Here is a 24,735-nt window from a genome sequence, read left to right as displayed (position 1 = left end):
TAGAATTGATAACGAAAGTCAGAGTCATTTTGTGTTGGCTTATGTGTGCTGCACAGCAGGATGCATCACCTTGAGGCCAAATACATACAGGGCCCCTCCCAGTCAGCGTTTCTTAGCAGTAATCTTTATTTTTAAAAAAAAGTAAAGTCATGTTACGGACGTTTTTTCATTGCATCAAGGACAAAATGTAATATTAAAGTATGGAAGATGCCATTGTCTTCACTTTGTACAACTCTGGTTGATCCCTGTTTTATGGGTAAAAAAAACAGACATCTGCTCTCGAGGACAGACAGAAGCGAATAACCGGAAAGTGACAGCAAGCACTCGTAGACTGGATACCCCTGCCCTTGGCAAGAGCCGCGCCGGTTGTAAATTTGGAAGCGCTCAGTTGGTTTTTTATTTTGCTTGTTTGAAGCCCCACAGTTTTGTTGTTGGGAGCGAGACGAGTCGCGACAAATCTTGCAAACTGAAGTAAACTTTTTCATTAGGGGGCGAAATGATTTTCGCCGGTACTCTGCTAAGACATCCATTGGCTTGTCCCATTGTGGTGACCTAAATTACGCAATGGTATTTGCTGTGCAAGGCAATTATCGCCGCGAATCGACCTGTCGCCGGTTTGCGATAACGCGGAGGTCACGTGACGTCACAGTCGCCATGTTTCTCGGACACGTGATCATTCTTCGTCTCCCATTGGCCAGTTCATAAGAGGTTCCTGCATCAGAACGCTTCGTGCATATCGTGTTTACCCGTGTGCTTCATGCAACAAATCAGATGACGAGTACGAATTGTGTAATTGTCTCCATTCCGTCGCTACTTCACCCCTGCCCGGTCCAAGAATTCTCCGCTCCTGTAAAATATGTGAATCGCCCGCTAGTCTCAGCTGGCTACGCCGCAGATCTGTAGTAATCTGGGGCAGGTTACGCATTGGTCACTCAACGCCGACTGCATTTCCAATACTGCCACAAGCACAGTAATGAAAGCGTCGGAAGCCATCTTGCGCTCTGAACGAATCGTACGTCTTCTTTTTCTACGACGCGATGTTACGTAATCTTCAGACATCTCAAATAAACGTCTTCATAACGCGGGAAAGTAATATTGTCTTTCACGATCTTTTTGGAAATCCTTGTGCCTAATAATAATCATATTTTTCTGGTTGTCTTTCCGAGAGGAACTTTTTTTATTTGCAATATTTACGACGCGCTGAAACTTTCGCTAATCTGTTAAATTTACCGCCCACACAAATACTTTTCAACCCTTCAACGGCCTCAATGTGAGAAGAGGCTGTGACGTCACGCCAATTTGCGTACGGTAAGTGGGAGATGGTGGCTTGTGATCGAAATTCGTACAGGCTGTGGCACTGAACGCACACCCACGACAATGAGACGCCTCGCGATCGTCAGGTGTTGAAAGTTTGGAAAAGAATCAAAGGTTATTATTCATGTTCACGAATACGATGTAAGTTACACTACGCAGTAATATTGTTCAACAATGGAACAGTCTGCGCTTTGGGCCAATTGATAATTCACTTTCAGACAAACAGAATTTGAGAATTTAAGTTTTGCTTGAAGCAACTGATGTAACATGCTAATCGGAAGTGCGACTTTAAGGGAGCGGTTTCTCTGCCGCGGCGGTAAAACTACCGAACGTGCCCTCGCTCTGACCTTCGATAATTAACAAGGAACGGTGTGGGAGTCGACGTAATTCATTTAATTTACAGCAATTGCGTCCGATGTGCAAATGAATGACGAATCGATTAGTAGAGGAAGCAATCGATATTTGAACAGGGGACTTTCTAATCACTTGAGTTCTTGTTCACTGCATGGACAAAGGGGCCAAGGTAAATGGGGCACAGACCTCCGTCAGCGTTAGGCAACGTATGGTGCGAAACTGCATTGCAGAATGGCCCGAGACACTGAGCTCATGCGTAAAAACTAAAAAAAGATGTGTGAGGATGAGTCGTAGGTGAGTGGGATTAATATTCAAAAAAGGTCGAGCTTAGTTTCATAAGGAGTAGGGCTTAAAATGGACGATGCGATCCAGAATTAAATTTTCCCTACTCCCAGTACAATACAAAGCAAAGACAATTTCCCATCGTGCTCTACTCTGAACACACGTTTGACGTCTCGACACGGACAGCGTACGCTGATAGAGTAGGTCATGGAAACAAGCGACGATCGCAGAGCGCCCCGCCTTCAAAGGACAGAGAAGCTCGTTTGGCGTTGTCGTGATTTTACTCTGTCATTCAGTACGTCTCAGGTAACAACCTGCTGGTTCGACCCCAGATGCACCCCCCCCCCCCCATCTTCACAATCCACTAACGTTCGATCCATCTTAATATTATCGTCCCTGTAAAGAATATCTCGACATTTTATATTATCCGCCCACGAACGCCCGGGTAGCCAGAGGTGTGACCTCAAACCAAAAATTTCGTACTCAATTTTCGTCTCATGCATCCCATCCTCGTCGATTTCATGAAAAGTGCAAAATTACGCAGTTCCTCCCCCCCCCCCCGGCCAACTTCACCCCTCTTAGGTTTAAATTAATTTCAAAAGATCTGAAGGGAGTTTCATTCTGAGAACGAACCGAGGCCACGAGCACTGACCCACAAAAGGTTCTGGCCCGCAGAATTAACAACTGGGTCACTGATGCGATCAAAATATCTTTAAATTCGGGCAAATTGGGTGGGCACTCGCCCCTTACTTCGTGGCTACTCAAAAACTACGACAGCTGCTGCGTTTTAAATGACATGACGTCACAGTGTGACGTAACCTGGAGGTCCGTGGACTGTATACTGCGTGTTCGCGTGCGACGAAAATAGACGGCGGGCGTCCTCCTCAGTGGTCTGGCGCTCGCGGGGGGGCGGAGGGGGGGCTTCAATTTTAAAAGTTGCGAAATAACAAACATCAGAAAGCTTGTTACTTCGATGACGTCACTCTGAGTGGCCCAGTGACCCAACATTACTTCAGTAGCTGCCTGAATATGGACAAAGCCACTTTCTCCTCCCATGGCCTCTTCCATCTGCGGACCACAAACGAGTCCAGTCCAGATGATGACGACGATGTCCACAGCCTTCATGGTCGCTCAGCTAACCGATAAATTCCCGACTTTGCGGAGAACACGCTCAAGACCCACCGCGTTCACAACAGCCCGTCCCTCTGCCCGCAATCAAACGAAACCAGTCGACTTCCCCGACGTATATTTTAATAATATCCTCGAATCTGGGCCTTATCTCTGCCTCTAGGATTCTCAACTAACATTTTGCGCCTCTCTTCTGTCCAAATGACGCCTACAAAACTATATCTTCTTTCTTCTCAGGAGGACAGAAAAGTACCAAGTTCCACGCTCATAAACGCGGCAGAAGCGAACTGGCCTGTTCATTCGACGTTCTCCATTCGGTCCGGCACGGATCAGAAACCCACTCATGTCAACTGCGGCAAGGAACAAGACGGCTGTCGAGGAAAACCACGATACTTTTAGGACGGCTGGTACAAAGCCATTTCCGTCTTGAGGCTGTCCTGTCGCTGGGGGCAACGGGAACGCAGGGTAAAGCTGCCTCCACGCACTACACCACCCGTTCCCCCACCTGCGCTGCGCCTGAAGTGCAGTGACCCGCCACAGCGCACAGCCAGAGAAGGCGAAGACGGACTCGTTCAAACAAAATGTGGGAAGCGTCGCCCGACGCACGGGGAGAAAAAGAGGGGATTAAACCGGCGAAAGCGCTGATTTATTCGTCCTTAATAGAGTTTCTTCTTTCGTGGTTGTAAACCTGACTGGCCAATCATCGCAATCCTTTCAAAATTTCTACGAGCATTTACAGTTTCCCGTCGTGAAAACTGTTCTAAATTCGGTTATTAGAAGGCCGTGAACATTCTACATGGCAAAACCGAATTACACCAGAGCAGAATGGTTGTGATACAGGCAAGGATTCAGAAGGAAGATGCCGTGGACTAGTTTTGTCATGTTTCATGACGCCCCCCCCCCCCTGCCCCTACATCGTGCAGTGAAAGAGAGACATTTCATTGCATGAAGGTAGAACGAAGCCTCCGTTGACAGAAACCCAGTTCAGTCACGCGAAGATCAATTTTAATATTATCTTGTTCCGCCGAGGTCTCCAAACCAAAACTGCGTGTGCAATCCGTGTTTCCCGCGCGACACGACACGCGTGAAATCGTAGTTCGATGTTGAGACGCGCTGACAAGGGTTTGAGTCCCGTCACATCGCCGCCGTGTCGGATCTGGGGGTCTGGGGCTTGGGGGCGAAGCCGTCGCGGTAACTGAACAGTGACCAAGTTTTCGCGGCACCCTAGAGTACAGGAGCCCACGCACGGACAATCGCCACGCCTAAAATAGGAGACAGCGGTGTTCGTGACGTCACCCACCCACTCGAAGGCGTCCGATCGCCAGCTACGACGACGCCCGCCTCCAAATTTCGGGTTGCGCGGTTTTCTTCAGTCTGCGAATGAATCGGGCCGTCACGTGAGGACGTGCTCTGCTGTTTGTATCGGAAACTTGTAAATCGACCTAAAAAGTTGAGACGCCTGTGATTCTTTTAAGATCGGCCCGTTGCAATCAACGGGAGATGTCAGTTCATACCAATTTCCAGGCGAAACGAGACAGACACGGTTCCGCCTAAGCGAGATATTTAATTTTTACTGGAAAACTGAACAAATCTGTTAGCGAAAATTTCTGAGAAATGCGCGAATATGTCTGACCAGCGCTTTCAAAAAAGATGCTGAGTGTGGCCTCAGACCATGGAATATTGTGCACCCCTTAAAAAAAACGAAATAATATCCTTTACGGCTGGCTAAATGTAGCATAGCATCTCAGAACGGACAACATAATTTTCTTTTAGAGAAACTTCATAGCCACAAGGAGGAAAACCTGCCGGGATCTCCGAGGTGCTAACCACAACATCGCGGTCAGATTCGCGCTTCTCGACTAAAAAATGTCCATTCGGCACGGGACGCCATTGTATCGAGAGCAGATGAAACACAAAACGGAAAATCAGACGCAGGACTGTGTGGTTTCGGCTAAAATATGCGCACGTTCGAAATTCACATAACAACAAATCAAATCAAAATAGATTACACGGTGCAACAACCCCAGAAGAAAGTCAGCGATTAAAAACTTTTCGAGAACCAGCCCAAACCGGTGCATATACGCAGAAATAGTTAAAGTCATTACCCCTTTCCGCCCTCATTTGCCAGCAAAATCAATATCGAGCGTGTAACAGTTCAATAATTCTCTGTAGATGGCAGTAATGTAATTCTACATACTGACATCTTCCGGTTGAAGTTCAAAATTCTAGGCTACTTACGCTGCCATCTGTTATCCGAACCTTTCAACGACACCTTGTAGTCAGCTCGTGCAGAACAGCCAACCAAATAGGAAATAAACGCATTTAAATTGTCTTATGGTGCAAAAGACGAGCATAATCCAGGCTAAATGCTGATTTGTAATGTTTATACAATTTTTGGAAGCTGCACAAATTGTTGTCCACATAACATTGTCGATGCATCGGGTAAAGTTTTTGATTTAATCTTCACGATAGACTTCTTCATGTCCCTTCTAATTGTTGACTTCTACTTCGTACTTCGACAAGAAACTCGTAGAAAAACAACTACATTTTGAAATCCAAGTCGACAATTATTACTTAAGAACATACATATGTAATAACCATGTAAAGTAAAGTGTTATTCTACAAATTGAGTATATGTCAGAATGGCCGAGCGGTCTAAGGCGCCAGACTCAAGGCTTGTCCTTGCCTGCTGAACGTAGGCACGCGTAGAATTCTGGTCCTCTATGAGGGCGTGGGTTCGAATCCCACTTCTGACACAAATTTTTTTTTTTTTTGGGAAAATTTAATAATGCGGATCAGAAGCACATACGAACACAAAAACCTTAAAAAAAATTCGCCAAACAACGTTTAAGCTGCAAGGGAATGAATGCCCAACATAACTTTACTAGCAATGACATTTGGACTGACGTCACGTTCCTTCAGCTTTATCGCCAGGGACAGTACACTCAGTTCAATGACAAAACCGCACACGACAAAATCCCACACGGAAATTGCGCACAGAAAAAAGCCCACTGTCATAAATGCTCACACGAAAAATACTCACACGGACGAATGCTCACATTCACAATACTATAAAGTAATCAGCCGCGTTAACTGGTTACCGTAGTAAACCGACGTTTCGGGAACAAATTCAATGGGTTTTTTTCTGTGCGCAATTATCTGGTCACCAGCGCACTGGTATCACGGTTTCTGAATTATGGACCGGTAAAATAATAGCAGCTGCTCTCTGAGGGCCAGCGCCCCTTCTCACACAGTGCAAATACAATTATCACATTCTCACCCACAGCAGAGAAATTAATATGGCTGCCTTCAGATGATCTTGCTGTCTCCATCAATGATGAAGGCAGCAAGGAACACTTCTGAAACGTCGGTAAATTAATACCAGGCTACACGGTGCTACAACGCAGAGGACAACCATCTTCTTATTCGCCGCCGTGAGAACCTAAAATCTCATTCAGTATAAAAATTGTAACACATCACCCACCACCTGCGTGCGTCTGCACTAAAACAATAGCTACAGTCGGTGCAATCTGGTTCATGACTAATTCGGTTTGCAAAAACCAGAGTTGGGACTGAACCTGAGGATTTGCGGAACACGCCTTGACTGGCTAGCTTGGTCACTGGAGCGGAAACCGTTACTGAGGTTACATACGCGTCTGGATCCGATTGCTTGTCCAGCGAAACCTGAAACCCTGGCGTCCGGCGGTTCTACCGCCAGTCCGCACTTCGAGGTCGAACCAGACCGACCAGTCAGTCACCTTCCGCCCTCATGTGATCACACAACTTTTAAATTTGACAGACGGAGACCACAAGCATTGCAGTCCAAAGCCACGTCTGCGTGTGTGGAGACATCAACACAGTCCTACCACCCTACTCGTTCACATTACAACTTCGTGTTCAATTTCCTTTTCACTGGTATGTACGTCGAGAAGGAGGCAGGGAGGAAAGCCCCCTCGCTGAAGTTTCAAGTTTCTGCGAACTGTGTATCCACAGAACCTGAAACCACCGCGCGGGGTCACAGGCTTCTAGATCGAACAAACCGCATTTCGCAACAGTAACTGATGCGGCTACTATTACTACTGACAATAATCCGAAGCTAGCATTTACTTTCGTGGACGCGGACTTCGCAATGAATCACTAGAATGGTCAAATGAAATGTAAATGAATACATTCGCCGAAATATATTTATGAAACCCACAAGATATCCGTCACGTCGGACTGTTAACAAGCAACAGAAGACTGACGAGGCCTATACAATATAACCTGTATTACCGTTACATGGACGCCGGGAAACAAGTCCCATTTTATCCACTTAACACCTTCATACATGTAACTGAAGCTACAGAGCACTACTTACATTCACAGAAGAAATTCAGCAAACACACGAATTCTTATAACACTGTTGCTTCTTGCAAAAACTAAAGCTGGAACGAAGTATCTTCTGCCAACCTTCACAAGAAGCGGTTACACACAAAACAGGCGAATGGCGTTCACGCGCCTGCGCTATAAAATTTCGACTCAGTTCCAGTATGGAAAATTTACGATTACAAAACGGAAGACACAGACGACGGCAAATAGTACTTCAAATTACCAAACATGCCTCATGCCTCATGCCGTAGTTTCGCAACCGGTGGGTAGCGACTTTCCTGGGAATCACAGGAAATGAAAAAAGATATATAAATTGCAGTTTTAGAATCTCAAAAGAACAATTGTCTTGGCCAATGTGTTCGGCAACTGGTCCACGTCTTCCAGATAATGTGATATCAGTGTGTAAACAAACACAATGGTCTTTCTTTCCCAGTGCCAGCAACTATTTTATACAATTTACGTATCTTTAAGAACTGCGAGAATACAAATACCGTACTTTGTTATACTATAGTAATTATATAACCCCACGGTGGTCTAGCGGTTAGAACGCTGGCCTTGTAATCCTGGGGTCTCGGGTTCGATTCCCGGCGGTGCCCGAATTTATAAATTATGTTGGGCAAGGCCGTGGTCTAGGCAACACGGAGTTTTCCTCCGTGGCATCCCAACAATTACTCCATTCACACACAGAAGAAGGCAATGGCAAACCACTTCTGGATCATCTGCCAAGAACGTATATGAACAGGTCCCAGTCCGAGAAGAGAAAAGGATGGAAGGATCCTGTTCATATGGACCTGTCGTCAGACAGAACACTAAATAATAATAAGATGAGGTGGTCTAGCGGTTAGAACGCTGGCCTTGTAATCCTGGGGTCTCGGGTTCGATTCCCGGCGGTGCCCGAATTTATAACTTGTGTTGGGCAAGGCCGTGGTCTAGGCAACACGGAGTTCTCCTCCGTGGCATCCCAACAATTACTCCATTCACACACAGAAGAAGGCAATGGCAAACCACTTGTGGATCATCTGCCAAGAACGTATATGAACAGGTCCCAGTCCGAGAAAAGGATGGAAGGATCCTGTTCATATGGACCTGTCGTCAGACAGAACACTAAATAAATAATAAATATAAAATAATAGTAATTATTTAAAATACAGAACGTACATAGCTAAAGCAGTAGATTATTGTTGTTGGTGGGGAGAGGAAAGGATTTAATTAACGTAGTGTGTTGATAATGAACCCAGATCATCTGATATTTTAAAAGACGACTGAATGTAGGATTTAGTCTCACATCAGGGAGACAACTTTATGGCTTCGTGACGCCAAGGAGACTCTTTAGAAAAAAAAAAGAAATACGTGTCGCGTAGTTCGCCAGACCGTTTTGTTTCCAAACAATAATAACCTTATTTTGGTCGAGAGACTTCATAAGGATCCTGGGGCAGAGTTGTGGCTTCACTGAACTTTCAGGGCTTCAGGCCCCCAGAGTTGCAGCAAACCCAGTGACACTTCATTTATTAACCTTAATATATCCTCGATTTCAAGACGCGATTTTTCACATTTTAAAATTTCCGAAATAGGGGGAGCATCTTACATTTGACGGCGTCTATGAACATCGAAAAATTAAATTGTAAGAAAAATCTTCATGTCCATGAAAACTAAGTCATGGGAAAATAAAACACATAGTTGGCAACACAGAAGATTCCGAAAGTATCAACCCAAAGAAATTTTATGTTTGAATATTGGCAATTCCTACTGTAACATATTTCCCCCCCCCCCCCAAAAAAAAAAATACTAATCGATGGGGGTCTTAAGATGAAGAAAATACCGTTTAGTATCATTCTATTAGTTTACTTTTCCTATATAATAGCATAAATAAAATTTCCAGTACATAAATACCTATTACAATACTACGCTGCTTCTTGGGTTCCCAGGGTCGCCATTTTGTCATTGCTAAGAGTCGGTAATTAAAAGTAATTACTGGACCTGCTTTTAATGGTAGTTTCATCAATTGCCAATGACGCGTATAAAATTAAAGTGGAAAGTACCTTTTAAACTTACCATCCTCATGAAATACTGTCAGGCTAGGAACGGGTAGACAGCACGCAGTCTGCATTGCGCAAATAAGGCCGGGGCTCAAGGGGATTGGTTGGATTTCATGTGCGCCGTGGGGAAGCCGTACAGAGACGACAGTCGAGGGCAACCCAGAAACAAGAAAGCATCGAGCAGCGACGGGTTGGTCGTCTGTCGTCGTCTTTGAGAAGCCAGAGGTATAAACAAGAGACAGTTTACATGCGCGCCTTGTTTTACAGGACTGAAAACTTTAGAAAATTTCATGTTACTGTTCATTTATTTTTCTGTGTATAAACCGCGGATTATAACAATGTCAAATTACATCATGTAGAAAAGGAAAACAGCGAAATCTTTCATTCTGGCACTGGTTGGAAAACCATGAATATTTCAGGTTAGACGGATTTCGATACGTTCTATAAAGTCGCTAGGTAAAGGTGTATTTAGCGTCAGTTGACACAGAAGCCAGACATTTATTCGTACTGAAGCAGGTAATAATATAAAGTGGTTCTCGTGGAGAACGCGACAACAATAAGAATTCAAGTCGAGGTATCAGCTACAGAAATGCTTTGACGACGCAACAATGACGATAATGAGCGGCTAGTGTTGCTGAAACCGGGTCTTGCTTCTACAGCACGATTCAAATCATCCTTAATGTCTTGTAATATAAGATAAAAAGTTTTACTCCGGTGAAAATGTATCTTCTGGATTGTAACGCCGTGTACTTATAGGAAGATAACGTTTCGTATAAACATCTTCAGCCTTGAAGATGGAGCCAGTACGTTCTTCCGAACCATTGGCATTTACCTATATATTCACAGGGTGTTACAACACAGAAGTCAAAATTCCTTTTTCCATTATCGTGTAGCTCTCTTAAAGCAATTAGAATCGCGAGAAATCATTGGCCGAGCCTGGAAGGTTGTCATGAACTGTTTTTGGTCTTCCGTCAGGAGATGACGGAACGCACGCCCCTGCGTGCCTCATCGGCGCCACACTACGACCCGCAGTACGTGTTCAATGCCGGTCAACTGTACAAGAACAAAGTGCGTCACTTCCAATGCTGTGTCTGCGCAATGGTGCTGTAAGTAGTTAAACAGAGGGCAGCAGATGTGCATTGTTGCGGTCTACTTTACCCAACTTCAGTTTTAATTGAACGCCACATTGCTGATGAGACCTTACAGTGAAAACACTCTCAAATCTGGCACAGTTGTTGAACGTCCTTTCGCTTAAGAATGCTAACAATGGTTCCCAATTGTTCCAGGGCCTGCTTTGTGGTTGTGATTATTGGCACTGTGGCCTACTCTGTCGACAACGACACAGATGATGCTGTTAACAGCAGCACGCCGGACAAGCCAGCAGATGACGTTCTCGTATCGCTTCTCACTCTCCATTACCCACTGTCGGGTAAGCACCCTGTTTCCACGTGCACCCCTCAGCCTCCACCATTGAAAAACGCAACAAAGTGATATCCAGGAAAATGTTTTCAGTGAACCTACAATGACGACACAAAGCCTGGTACATTTTCAGAACAAAACGGGACTTGCTGGTACGGTCAGACCCTCTCTGCAGCTCAGCTACAAGAAGCCCTGGACACTGGCCTCCAGGATCGTGACAAATCACAAGTAGCCACAGCCCACCTGGATAGAAACTCTCCTTCCTACCGTCACCAGATGGCAGTGAGAACTGGTCCGGAAGCCACGAGACTTGCTCGGGCGGGTTACACGCTGAATCTGGCTATGAGACACCTGGCGGCGAGGTAGTGACATCAGAGTACGTCACACGTTCATTAACCGTAAAGTTCAGTCGTCATAACTTCACGCCTGTGCCCTGTTGCAGAGGACTGGGGAGACCAAGAGGGAGCAGAGATCCTGTGGGGCAAGGCCCCATGGTAGAGGCTGACTGGATGCCTCCAGAAGCATGTGCTGATACAGCATCCACTCCGTGTCCATCGACTCCATTCCGCTCAGCAGACGGGTCCTGTAACAACCACCTGCATCCATTCAAGTGGGGCATTGCCATGCGTCCATTCCGGAGGAGTCTGTCTCCTGACTACGCAGATGGTAAGTTTCGGATCTTGGAAAAGTTTTATTCAATCCCTAAACGAAAATATTTGAATATTATCATAAATGAGGTGAAAATCACTCCCTTCCACATTATGAATGCTGCCTTTCTATGCTCTAATGACCAGGCTGATGATAAAACATCATCGAAGGATGACAGTAACAGACGAAAGTTTCCACAGACTTAAACCCTGGTCATGTTTGTTTCCCAGGGGTGATGGCACCAAGACAGGCAACTGACGGCGGCGCTCTGCCATCGGCCAGAGACGTCAGCATCATGATGCGTCGACCAAGGTACAAGGGCGACCCCAAGTTCACGGTGATGCTGGCTGTTTGGGGGCAATTCATCGACCATGACATCACAGCTACTGCGCTAAGCACAGGTGGGCAAATGTACCAGAAGATTATTTCCTAGTTATTAATGACAGAAAAACTAATGTGACACACAGTTCTAGCTGGTAAATGTACCTTAAAATACATCACATCCTAATCCCAAACATTCATAATCATAAAAAATAAATAATGTATTCAGTTGAAAAAGCGTATTTTACTCTGCGTACAGATACGGATGGTAATGCCATCTTGTGTTGCGGGGTTACACCGCAACACCCAGAATGCTTCCCTGTTCGGGTGTCCGCTGCCGACCCATACTATCATCAGTTCAACCTCAGCTGCATGGAGTTTGTGCGTTCAGCTCCTGCTCCCACCTGCAGTCTCGGTAAGTTCGCGAGGACGCAACGTAAGTTTCTTCTTACACCGGTTGATGATGCCAGAAAAATGTTATGAAGGTGTTGAGGTGTTTAAAAGAAACGAATAGATTACTGGCACAGCCCCAACTGACCAAAGACATCACGACTCAGGTAATCTAAGCTGTTCTAAAAAAGTTGTCAGTGGAACTACGGTTCCGGAGAATTTGACGTAAATACGTCTATACGGAAAGGAAGTTTATAGATTGGCTTTATTCTAAATATTTCCCTCATACATGCTTTACAATTGAGTAAAGTTTGATTAAGACTTTGCTTATTCAACTTGAATTAGTTACGCTTAAGATGGCTCTGTGGTAGCTGAATGTAAGGTAAGGTAATGTAATGTTTTATAGGTAACAACAATGCCGAGTAAACACGACGTTTCCTAGGTAACCATTATTGTCGATTTGTTGATAAACAGATGAAGTTTCCTAGGTAACATAACAATGCAGTTACACTTTTTCGTTTCACTTTTTGCCGAATGACACTGACCCTAAAATATAGACGTATTTACGTAAAAAAATACATTTTTAGACCTTAAAATAAATGGTACTGCTACTACGGATGCACTGGACAGAACGAAACACCAAACCGAGACACTTATTAATCCACATTTCGTACTGTTCAATGTGAAACTAACTTTGTTGGTACCACTGCAGGTCCTCGAGAACAGCTGAACCAGGTGAGCGCATTCCTGGACGGCTCTGTGGTGTATGGACCGAGCCTCAGTCTGACCTCACAGCTGCGCAGTAAGAGTGGTGGACGATTGCGCATGTCTGTAACGCCTGATGGACGAACTCTGCTTCCCCACTCAACAGATCCATCTGACGGTTGTAATCAGAAACAGGAGATGGCCCAAGGCAGATACTGCTTCATTTCAGGTACTGGGAGAGTACAGGTCTGCCCAAGATGAAGTACAAAGTGTCTGGTTCGTCCTTAACAAATGGTTGTGCGTAAGTAACATGTTCTTCCTGCCAGGGGACGCACGAGCCAATGAAAACTTGCACCTGACAACAATGCACCTGTTGTGGGCCCGCCAGCACAATCTGGTAGCAGACTGGCTAAATGAGCTCAATCCGTCCTGGGATGACGAACGCGTGTTTCAAGAGGCCCGACGCGTCGTGGTGGCACAATTGCAGCACATCACATATTCAGAGTTCCTCCCAATACTCCTAGGTTGGTAAAACTGAGGGCATATTCTTCTTCCTTTCCCTTTTCATCCAATCATAATTACAGAAACTTACTGTGGGTCTGACATATTTATTTGCACAATTCTTTCGACCCAGCGCTCGTCTCTTTGTTACCGCTACGCCAGAGTTGTAGGATCCACCCAGCCTTCTACACAGCTCATCTGTAGTGTTTTTTTACGTAAATACGTCTATATTTTAGGGTAAGTGTCATTCGGCAAAAATGTTACGAAAAAGTGTAACTTCATTGTTATGTTGCCTTGGAAACGTCATCTCCTTATCAACATATAAACAACAATGGTTACCTACATAGTTACCTTACCTTACGTTACATTACATTCAGCTACCACAGACCCATCTTAAGCGTAACTAATTCAAGTTAAATAAGCAATGTCTTAATCAAACTTTACTCAATTGTAAAGCATGTATAAAGGAAATATTTAGAATAAAGCCAATATATAAACTTCCTTTCCGTATAGACGTATTTACGTCAAATTCTCCGGAACCGTGGTTCCACTGACAACTTTTTTCTGACAGGAAAGCTGGTCAGAGCATGAAGCTGATAACTCACCTCCATCTAATGCCAAGATCTAGAAAGCATGAACTTCACGTCCGTGCACCTTACACTCCTCCAAGGTGCGATTCTTATTTACAGGAGGTCAACTCATGTCCCGCCTGGATTTGCATCCACAACCCTCTGGTTATTTTCACGGTTACAACAAATCGGTGGATGCTTCCATCGCGAACAGCTTTGCAGCAGCCGCATTCAGGTTTGGGCACACGCTGCTGCCGGTGAGTGAAACATTAACAAAAACCCCTGCCCCTTCACATTTCCCTTGGTCCAATGGCAGCCAAGCAACATCAGACACTGGGACAGCGCAAATCAATGCCCCCTGTACAAGACACAAGCTTGCCGTGGGACAATGCGCCATTCAAGGCATCACAGATAGTGTCCACAGGCTTCATTACTTCAGAAATAATTCCAAACTAGAAAAAAAGAGTTCGTGATGCATAATAACTGATGATGTAAATTGTATAAGGCCAGCGTGGCACGGCGCGGCTGAAACCGGAACCTCTGACTTCCGCAGGGTCTCGTAAAGATGCTGGTGAACGGCACGGAGGAATATGTGGAGCTGCACCGCATGTTGTTCAACCCGTACAGCTTGTACACACCTGGTCTCCTGGATGGCGTGATTACAGGAACCTTGAACACCCAAGTCAAGACTGTCGTCAGCAAAGAGGTGGCAAAGTCTGTCCAAACTTTTGATCCGAAATGTTGCTACTAATATTTAAACTTTAATAAAATGTAATAAAACAACACCTTGATTTAACGACCCCAACAATCTTACATGAGACTGAATCATTATTTTTAGTATTTTGAAGGAAAAAAAAAATTCACAGAATAAAATCAGAAAAATCTTTCATGCACTGCAGCTGACTGAGCACCTGTTTGAGCAAGAAACACCCTCTGCTGCCCCCCATGGGGCACCATGTGGACTCGATCTAGTGTCCCTGAATATACAGAGGGGCAGGGACCATGGGCTGCCAACATACACTGCCTGGAGAGAGCGCTGCGGTCTCTCACGTCCGCAAACTTTCAGCGACATGCAAGGCTTTATGGACAGCGACTCTCTGATGAAGCTGAATGAATTATACAGGCAAGTAGTACGACATTCTGCCACAAAGACTTGAGTCACGCAACTGACAAATGAACTATGAAGTATTAATTTTCAGGTTAACCACAGTAGAAAATTGAGTACAGTTCTGCATGGTCATCAGATGAATGATTTTTGCAGATCTGTGAGTGACATTGACCTGTACATAGGGGGAATGGCTGAAAAACCCCTGGAGGGGGGTTTCTTGGGTCCCACCATCACGTGTCTGGTGACGGACCAGTTCGTCAGACTCAAAAAGGGTGACAGGTTCTGGTATGAGACACCTGAAACACCACAGGCCTTTACACCAGGTGAGATTTTGTATGTATCCCCACTTTTAATGCTGCGGTTATTTCATGGCAATTCAGCTGACTGACGTAAGCTTGCATATTGTAAAGCTGGTGACAAATGAGCATCATCAGTTTCATAAATTTGTTTGCTGATTAATACCAATCATGTTCATGATGTAAACACGCAAGTAAATTAAAATTAAAGTTGTTTTATCCATCGACTTATGGCGTAAATTAGGATAGTTCTTTAAATCGGCCTTTGTGCAAATAACGTTCCTTACAAGTGATCTGGAATAACTTTGGTCCTCCTGTACATTTAGCATCAGGGCAAAACAATGATTTGTGGATGTTTGGCTGCTGAACCAAAGCCTTCTGCTCTTCACTGTTGCCAGGACAACTGGACGAGCTGCGCAAAACTTCCCTTGCCCGGATCATATGCGACAACGCCGACTCCCTGCCGAATTCCCAGCCTTTCGTCATGCGTACTGTCGGCCCTGGCAACAAGCGCGTGCCGTGCGGCTCCATCCCTGGGCCGGACTTATCCTCGTGGCGAGACGACGGCCAGCCGGCCACAAGAGCGAACGCGCCGTCAACACGTCTGGAGGCCCACATCACATCAGGCCACGTGCATTCTGACACAGGATCTGTCCTGTGGGATGGACATACCCCACTGCCACTGCCTGCTCGATCCAGTTTCAGGTGCCTCTGGTCTGGCACTGTAAGAGCCGACTCTCTTCATGGCATTTTCTCACTGCAGCATGGACCCCAGCAGTGGATGAACGGACAGTTCTTCTTCCAGATATTCTTGGATTGGTTTCAGTCAGGACCCTGGGAAATTTCAGGCACATTCATGTCACCAATCTACTTCAAGGAAGTGGGCCAGTTCAGAGTACCAGCATCTCACCCACCATCTGTTGAGCTTTCTGGGAACTTCTCATTAAATCCAAGTGTTCAAACCACATCAAAGCCAGTAGTAATGCCTGTTGTCCTTGAAGGAGCATATTCCGGTGATAGAACGGTGTTCTGGTGGTCTGGGAGCATTATATTAACACTCCCCAGTTCGTCTCAGTATCGGGTCGAGACGAACGGAAAATTTTCTCAGGAAAGTGAGACAGATAACACAAGCTCTACAGCTGAAAATTCAGAAAGAGTTTGGAATTAAAAAGGAACTGCATTAGCAAAGTGACCACACTGAGGGGCACACACAGACACCGTGACGTGGAATGCTGGCAGTGACCGAGGTGAAGCAGACACGTGAAGGGCAGTTTCAATGAACAAATTTAATTTCCAGTCTGTGCCCATTTCAATGACACAAAACACGACAATTCAGCATCGTAGTCTGAGACTGAACCACAAAGCATCTCAATTTAAACACCATAATTGAAGCTCAGTTCACTACGTACACAGTATGGTGCAAGCCTACAAACCACTGCATACCATCAAGCCCCATCAGACTGCGTAGCACATCTTGAAATTTCAACTCTTTACTCGGCCACATGGTTAATAAATTCTACGTCTGAATGCAGACCAGACTATCAAAGCCACCTGCCAAATTTTAATGCCCAAAATACAAATCTAAGCTACTTTCTTATTAAGTAGTACAATGAGTTGCATAAATTACAGTATTTCCAAGAAATGTTCTGGTATGTCCGGTCTAACTTTTATTCTTTCAACCGGGCATAAACCATTATGAGACGTAAATGCAGAAAAATTGTGATATGAATTCACGTTGCAAAGTATATCATGTGTGTGCAAAAAGTATGATCATTTGCTGCATTTGTAATTCCTGAACACCCTGACTTTTAAAAATCTGAATTATTAAATTAAGCACTTACTGCTGGCTCACGGACCAGATTAAATGGCCTTACGAGAGAGTCCCGATATAAAGATGACTGAAATGTTGGAAATAAAGTAACCATCTTAAACTAATTTTTGTGTACTAGTAATTCTGTCCAAAAAACAAACATATAAACAAATACTTTTATGGATATAAAAATATATATATAAATATGTAAAATACAATGAGAAATATGAGTCACAGCAGACGAGCGTGTTTGGCTGGATAAATTCTGTAAAAAAAGGTTATTCGACATAAAAGATCAATACTGCCAACATCAATTACTAAAATGAAATTCACTCAAAAACAGAAGATACTTCCTACAGGACTCGTATGCTCTTGATATACAGGGAAAGCTGATACTAAAAATACAAGTTAAATAGTGCAAATGATGTTTCACCTGTTTTCCCATTTCTCCATCCAAACTAGCGACGTGATCTGACCATCGTAATTTACCCCTAAAAACCTCCACGTCAGCAGTGGACCAGGCAGGAGCAGTGTCTTTAGGCTGTTCGTAGGACATTGCGGTCTTGTTCGGCTCATAGGCCCTACAGCAGTGGCACACAAGTTCCCCTGCAACTCGATCTTTCATTGCTGCGGAACACAGCAGCTTAACCACATTATGTTGTAACAATTACTGAACTCCAAATGTTAAGCTAAGTATCATTACAGGATCAAGTCAAGGAGGACGAGATGGGTGGAGCACGCGACACGTACAGATGAGAAACATCCAAAATCACATTTTGAGAACGCGAAGGAAAAAGATCACTTGGGTGGGTGATATTAAAATACAGGGACTGGATTCATCCGCCTCAAAGGACAGTGATGAGGGCCGGCTCCTGTGAACATGGCAGAGGTCGCGCGAGTAGTCGTGGCACCTAAATGCGCGACGTGTAAGCCGAGAGAGGGCGGGTGCAACTCGTACAACCAAAATCAGTCCTTTTCGCAAGTGCCAGCACATCTCTAAGGAACATACACATTTTGCACAATGCAGAGAATTTCTTGAGAAACTCAGAAATTATAAACTTCTCAAGGAGAACTCTGCTGTATGCAGATGGTTAAAGGATGTGAAGATTATAATTACAGGAATGTAAATGATGATTGCAAAGATGTGGAATGAAGCAATCATGACATACAGATTCAAGCCTTGGCGATTCTTGAACAACGAAGGGTAATGAGAATAGTAAGGTTATGGCATTCATACCAAGTTTCATGAAAATTCATCTTTTAGGGAAAAGGTAACAAGAAGAAGAAGAGCACCTGTGAGGTAATCTGTTCCACAGTGTACCAACACAACAGACTAAAATTTACAATTTCTTACACTTTATTACACAAGGACAGGTTACATCTGAACTATCATCATGATCTGCGGTATTCACAAAACTACAAAACAACGGCAGTACAAATTCTGAGACTAAGTACCAATACTCCAATATTTTCTTATTCTTTTTTTTTTTTGTACTGTAAGCTCACTTTTAGATATCAGCTTCCTTTTTTCCTTCTTCTTCTTCGTTATCTAAACCGTACGTTTAAACCTGACCTCAGTGATCCATCTATTTTGTGTGCTGTACATGACACATCCCACGTCTTTCTGAAATAAACACGTACGTTCAAAAGAAACATTCAAAATGTTTTCGGAGAGAATCGGCCAACCGTGAGGTGTTCCCGTGTAGATCACGGGCAGAAAATCATGCAGATGTATAATCGTGGATTTAATAAAAAGAATAAGCATTCATGATTTTATGTTGGCCAATTCCACAGAAAAACGTATTAACAAAACAATAACTATATACTTTCCTAATTACAGCCAGGAGTCAAGGAGATCCCATTCCATACCTTGTGAACACATGTGCTGCTCTCTGTGTGGCAGTGTTCAGCAGAAATACAAAAAATGGCAGTGACTCAACTACTAAATCGGGTCATCCCTACATCTGTCATCATTACAACAACAACAATAATAATAATAATAATTAATAATAATAATATTATAAAATATTGAAAACCCCCACTGTAGTCTCCATCGTGGAATGAAAAATACAGCTAAATGTTTACAGCGTAACATCAGGATTTGGTCAGTTGCTCTCACCGGCAGGTACACAGTCATGCTCGCTCTCACTCAATTGATTGCTCGACTCTCGATGCGTACTGGCACACTGAGGGAAGCTTTCTATACGCACACTCGACCTTAAAATATTTTTGCCAATATATAATTTCATTAAAAAAAAGGAAGAACAACAAAACAAAAATTAACAAAAACCTTGCTAGATTTCGATGCTGCATCTGTACAGAATAATAAATAATGTGGCAGTGGTGGTAACACGACAGCCTCTAACCATCATCATGTCTTGAGCAAGGTGTTACGTAACATGGGGTGGCAGCACTGTTAGCAGGCAGTACATTATGGTTGGCAGTGATGACCCACGCTAGTGAGGCCAGGCCTGGCCGGCCATGTCTTGTGGGGTGGCATAGTTTGAGCCATAGCGTTCCCAGTTGTGGCCAGATCGATATCGCGGGTGATGGTGGTATCGAGGGCTGGGGGGTGGCAGTGAAGTGTTCACCATATGAGGGGGAGGCACAGAGAAATCAGGTGGGATTGGGGCCGTGTTCTTGCTGTTGTGCCATTCCCAATCCTTGCCCTTGGGGCGGAACTTGCCGCCAGTCTTGCCCCAGTGGCCACTGCTACTCCAGTTCTCTCGGTGGAAGAACTTCTTCTTGAAATGATGCTTGTGTTCCTGTGAGTCAGGGCGCTGGTATTTGAGTGGGACGGATGGGGGCAGTGGTGGTGGGGGAGGACTGCAGGACTCGCCATTGGTTGACAATAAACTTGTCCCTGCAGAAACTGGACTGTAGGGTCCGTCTAGGGGTGCTGGGCTGAAATGTGGACCTAGTGACACAGGGAGGTGCTCATCAGCTGATGATGATGGTGATGGTGTTCTGGGAGGGCCTATAGTGTCATCTATAAGTGGAGGTTCCAGGATGGGGGGAGAATCACGTCCTACATGGTCAGGGGATGGTTTTGATGCTGGTGTCTTAAAGAGGCGAGGCATCTTCAGACCCGGACTGCTCCCTCCCATATTAGATGGGGAGCGCTTCTTGGCAGGGGTTGGTGCAGAGGGTGGTGGAGGTGGGTCACCATGACCTATGCCACTGTCAGGGCTGGTGTTGCAGCTGGCAGCAGAGTCCCCACCACGGGGAGAGGCACCCTCAGTGCTGCGACGTCGCTTGTCTAGTTCAGTAGAAGCAAACGACATAAGACGATCAAAGCCACTGCTGATCTTGTCTTGCCACTTGTCCACTTTGCGCACTCCCACCTCATCGTCCTCACCATCTGTCGACACACAAATGAATCAGTACATGTGCCAACTTGGCATTATAGCAGTTATTCAGTAGCTCGTAACATTGTTCAAGTGTTCACTGTATGTTCACCTCCAAAAATAGTACAAGATTTTTGTGGATCTTGTTATTAGAGACGTAGATTGCACACAGCCAAGAAAATTTGTCTGGTCCACACAGGTTCAAAATAATGCAACCTTATGTGAAGCACAAATAAACCTTTAGAAATCTCCTGAAAAACAAATCATCACTCAGATAGCTGATACAGGTTCAAGAATAAGTACAGCTCATCAAAACAATGATTGTTATTTTGAACACTTTCTGTATGATGTATCTTTAACAAAATGCAGGGAAAATAACTAATGTCTATGAAATATGGCTTCCACAAGAGTCTGTGGCAGTAGATCTGTTATCTCCAATAAACATAAAGGCCACTGTGATATGGAAAGTCTCAATAACACAATTAAAAACAACTTTCATGCACTCTTCAGAAAGAATTCTTCTAATGGACATTCACCACCTCACTGAGGAGCCTCACTGCACCATTATCTAGCACAGAGACTCAGGACTCTGTCACTACTGATAGCCTGAAATAACTTAATTTTAACCAACAAGTGTTGCCAATTTCCATCACTCGTGTATGTCACCATTTATAGGAATAGGAATGCTTCACAAATAGCCTGTAATTGCAGAAGCTCCAAGATTGAGTACACCAGAACATTCTGTAGCATTAAATTTTAAATTAAATTTTATATTAAATTTTATCCCTCCTATGTTCTATGTCAAACAACAAATCACATTTCCATCTAATGCCTTAGAGGCTGAAACTGGACCCAATGGGTTCAAATGATGAACTGTTCTTACACAACACATTAGCAAGATCCATTCTGAGACGCAACAAACAGCCGGCAAGGCCACTGTAACAGACTGATACTAAGAATGCACCTGCCTTGCTGATCCCCAGGACAGACAGCAGGATTTGAACCCACAACCAACGCACTACTGACATGTGAGAAGCAAGCATGCTGCTGCTACCTGTAACAGGCCATGCAACTACTGCAAACGCTTCATACAGCATCGTGTTTCAACATCGTGGTAATCCGCGTATCCAAGTACTGCACACCCCAAAACTACAGATTAATCGTGACATTCCACACTGTGACTCTGTACAGTCTTGTGGTTGCGTACCAGTGTTTCTAACAAATGCTATCACCTCCACACTATTACACCCTGAAGATGGAGGTGATATGATCCTTTGAAATGTTGGTGACCACCAACATGACTGCCCAGCATCAGAACCAGAAGACTGTGACAATCACATGCTCTGTAATTTAAAGGCTTAAAACACTGGCCACACACAGACGGCCAAAATACACAGAGTTCTCTATTTCCACAATGTCTAGCTCTAAACAAACAGAAGACACATCTAATTTTCATTTCTGTCAAATAGGGAGCAACACTGACCTTGTCAATGTGTACGTTGGGACATACTGGTAAAATTAAAGTAAGGTAACATTCCATTCTCTCAGTCTGTACAAGTTACATATGTATTTTAATGGTTTGTACGAAAATATCTGCGTTCTACTCTGAGAACCAAATGAAACCCATAACAGAGTCCATGAGCATTACGTGAAGTTATAAACATGAAAGCATGAGGTATGCGCCCTACAAAGGGCTAAATCAAAACGTGACTGTTTATTTTTATTTCCGCTTTGAGGCCAAGCTTTAAAGTTTCAGTATTGCCCTGTCCTTTCAGAACAAGAAATCATCAGTGAAACACAGGGCACAGGAATAAGCTATATCAAGTGCATACATGAGGAACAGTAACGAAGTGAGGGAGTCACTGACAAGAGACTGCTATAAAATGTGCGTGTAATTCTCATCTGAAAAGCAAACTGTATTCACATCAGCCATTCTGCAAGTGAGACCCACTCATAAAATGTGTACATACTCGTTTTGTTTGAATGAGAATCGGCGATGACACCGCATCTCTCGGATCCGCCCACCTCGCTCCAACAACGCATGCGCCAAAAAGAGGCTAACTGACCTCAAGACTTAGAATTGTTATTACTTAGCAACATTCACACAGTGCAATCAGCCACAGAGAAAGCAGTGCAATTATTAAGGCAAAGGATGTACTTCTCAAATCCACCACCAAATTCTGTCTGAATCTGTAGTTTTCAATAAAAACCTCAACACTGTGGCTGAAAATGGGTCACTTGACATCGGAAGTACAGCAGCCACTGAACGACACTTTCGCGTCCGAACAATCGATTCTCTCGAAACCTTGCCGATCCATCAACATCTCTTCTTTGGCACCATCCCGTCAATTTCAGTCGAGAAGAATTAAAACAGCGAATTCAGAAGTAAGGAATGACATTCGCTATGGTTCACTCTTCAAAACAGAGTGCTTCTGCAGAGTAAGCTCACTTAACTAACTCCCAGTCTCAAGTGGCTTGACTGTACTCCTTTCCACTCTTGTTCAAGCGAGGTGCAGTGACCCAAGGTGCGGGTGGGTGGTACTGATACTTACCAGGTGTGCTGACTTGCCTAAATGACTGAGCCTACTGACTACAGTGCCTACGAGTGCACCTCCCCCTCCACAACACTGTGCTGCCTAGGGATGCAAAGCAGAATTACTCATCACAACAACAAACAACAACAACAACAAGGCTTGCCCCCCCCCCACCCCACCCCAACTACACAGTGCATTTCTCCAAGCAATGGCATTCCATAATTCATAATCACCCGTACAATCTAAAGATGGAAATGGAAGAATGTGTTTATGGCCTGTTTAAGTAACTACAAATGTATGGAAGGACTGAGGAAAACCACAATAAACCTTAGCTTAGTTGTCTGACGGAGATGCCTAAATGATTACAGCTGCTGTTGGTTTAGTATGGTTAAATTGAAGTCAGAAGCGCAGACTATATAGCACTGAACGATAGGATGACTCATAAATAACTAATTGGAAAGGATATGGAAAGAAGAAATTGTGACATTATTTAAGGCACTAACCCAAGGAATTTTCCTGGAGGGACTGAGGAAAACCATGAAAAACCACAGTCAGGATAGGACCCTCACTAAATGGAAGGAATATGTAAACATTTGGTGATGCGGAAGACATTATAATAGCCACCACATTTTTAAATGTTTCTGACAGAGGATTTCTTGATCAGTGCGATAACTACAGAGTGCTCGAGATGCCCCTTCAACACGAGTCATCGTCAGTCTGGATTATTAAGAGCCAAATCCTTCCAAGTGTAAAAATGTGATGCCCGTAAACTATGGCTCAAACTGCCTGCAACGGGACTACAAGTGTTCCCCCTGGAGACTCGCACTGCACACTTTTGCCCCGCAACCACAACCATAGCCACCAGACCTTTCTACTGCTTGGAGATTGGTTGTTCCCTGCATGCTCTCATAGTTGCGTGGACCCTGGAACTGAGCCGTGGTCATCCAGAGTGCACTCTACCACCTTATCACAACTTCACATACATACAACAGCATATTTTAACAGGCAAAATAAATATCGACGAGTGGCAATGAGACTGTCCCGTGAAATCATTTGGGGTGGGGTGGGGGTGAGTGGGAGGAGCCAAAATTATTCATGCACAATTACAAGTATGCTACACTGCTTGGTGGTGGTATTAATACAAAGACAAAGCAGCTAGGTGCTTGCTGGGTGGCGGATCGTTCCGACTTGCAGGTGACCACTTAAATCAGCTTTCATACAGGCCCTTGGCAAGCAACCATTCGCTCGGATTGGAAACAAATCGGAAAATATCCGAAGAAGCTGATGCATCGATGTTTTAGTTAGGAAATGTCCGTTGCGGCCATCACAGAGTGTTCTTATGTGCCCTTCGACCGGCACAAGAGTGACCGTGGCTACCAAACATTACATTACACTAGGGATGAAAAGACAAACTCAGTTTTTGAATGAGTTAACTGGAATGCTCACCAAATAACGTAGATAAATTACTAAGTAATGCATGAACACTTTTATATGTAATTCACCTGCTTAGGTCCAAACGTCTCAGCACCCTGCCACCCCAGGAACAAAAGCAACCAGACGTATTTGCTGACGAACCAACTACACCCTGTAATTTGGAATGCACCC

General features: G+C 44.4%; 2 protein-coding genes, 1 long non-coding RNA gene and 1 other non-coding gene across 10 annotated transcripts in view; 2 read left to right on the top strand and 2 right to left on the bottom strand.

Annotated features, from left to right (window-relative positions):
- The first annotated feature begins 5,714 nt into the window (after window positions 1-5,714).
- Window positions 5,715-5,834, top strand: TRNAL-CAA (transfer RNA leucine (anticodon CAA)). The gene is made up of 2 exons: window positions 5,715-5,752; window positions 5,790-5,834. It is a non-coding gene; the product is annotated as a tRNA-Leu (tRNA).
- A 3,767-nt stretch (window positions 5,835-9,601) lies between these two features.
- cd (peroxidasin homolog cardinal) lies at window positions 9,602-17,374 on the top strand. 2 transcript variants are annotated; one of them, XM_022075062.2, is made up of 14 exons: window positions 9,602-9,707; window positions 10,458-10,588; window positions 10,769-10,911; window positions 11,035-11,263; window positions 11,344-11,567; window positions 11,780-11,950; window positions 12,130-12,285; window positions 12,973-13,194; window positions 13,292-13,489; window positions 14,156-14,292; window positions 14,589-14,741; window positions 14,935-15,158; window positions 15,297-15,466; window positions 15,838-17,374. In XM_022075062.2, exons 2-14 carry the CDS (start codon window positions 10,461-10,463, stop codon window positions 16,605-16,607), a joined length of 2,925 nt encoding a protein of 974 aa, XP_021930754.2. In that variant the 5' UTR covers window positions 9,602-9,707; window positions 10,458-10,460; the 3' UTR covers window positions 16,608-17,374. The 2 variants fall into 2 exon arrangements, with proteins under 2 accessions (XP_021930754.2, XP_087199244.1); XM_087343118.1 differs by having other exon boundaries at window positions 9,628-9,700.
- On the bottom strand, window positions 9,769-13,016 carry LOC147874843 (uncharacterized). The gene is made up of 2 exons (XR_015533693.1): window positions 12,954-13,016; window positions 9,769-11,978 (listed from the first exon to the last, which is right to left on the bottom strand). It is a non-coding gene; the product is annotated as an uncharacterized LOC147874843 (long non-coding RNA).
- Window positions 17,375-18,583: 1,209 nt separating the features above from the next.
- The window catches only part of gpp (DOT1 like histone lysine methyltransferase grappa), a 39,908-nt gene continuing 33,756 nt past the window's right edge, over window positions 18,584-24,735 (bottom strand). For 5 of the 6 annotated variants that reach the window (XM_087343112.1, XM_022075055.2, XM_087343113.1 and 2 more), the window contains one exon: window positions 18,584-20,610. In XM_087343112.1, the coding sequence (XP_087199238.1) occupies window positions 19,706-20,610 (905 nt within the window). In that variant the 3' untranslated portion in view covers window positions 18,584-19,705. Of the gene's footprint in view, window positions 20,611-23,148; window positions 23,233-24,735 lie in introns of all 6 variants that reach the window. The other variant, XM_087343116.1, reaches the window with a different exon arrangement.

This window comes from Zootermopsis nevadensis, unplaced genomic scaffold (assembly GCF_977971745.1).
Source record: "Zootermopsis nevadensis isolate Lab colony 2312 unplaced genomic scaffold, Znev_1.0 Znev_ptg000004l, whole genome shotgun sequence".
Classification (NCBI taxonomy): Eukaryota; Metazoa; Arthropoda; class Insecta; order Blattodea; family Termopsidae; genus Zootermopsis; species Zootermopsis nevadensis.
The sequence above is the reverse complement of the archived record's forward strand: the minus strand, read 5'-3'. Positions and strand labels throughout refer to the sequence as shown.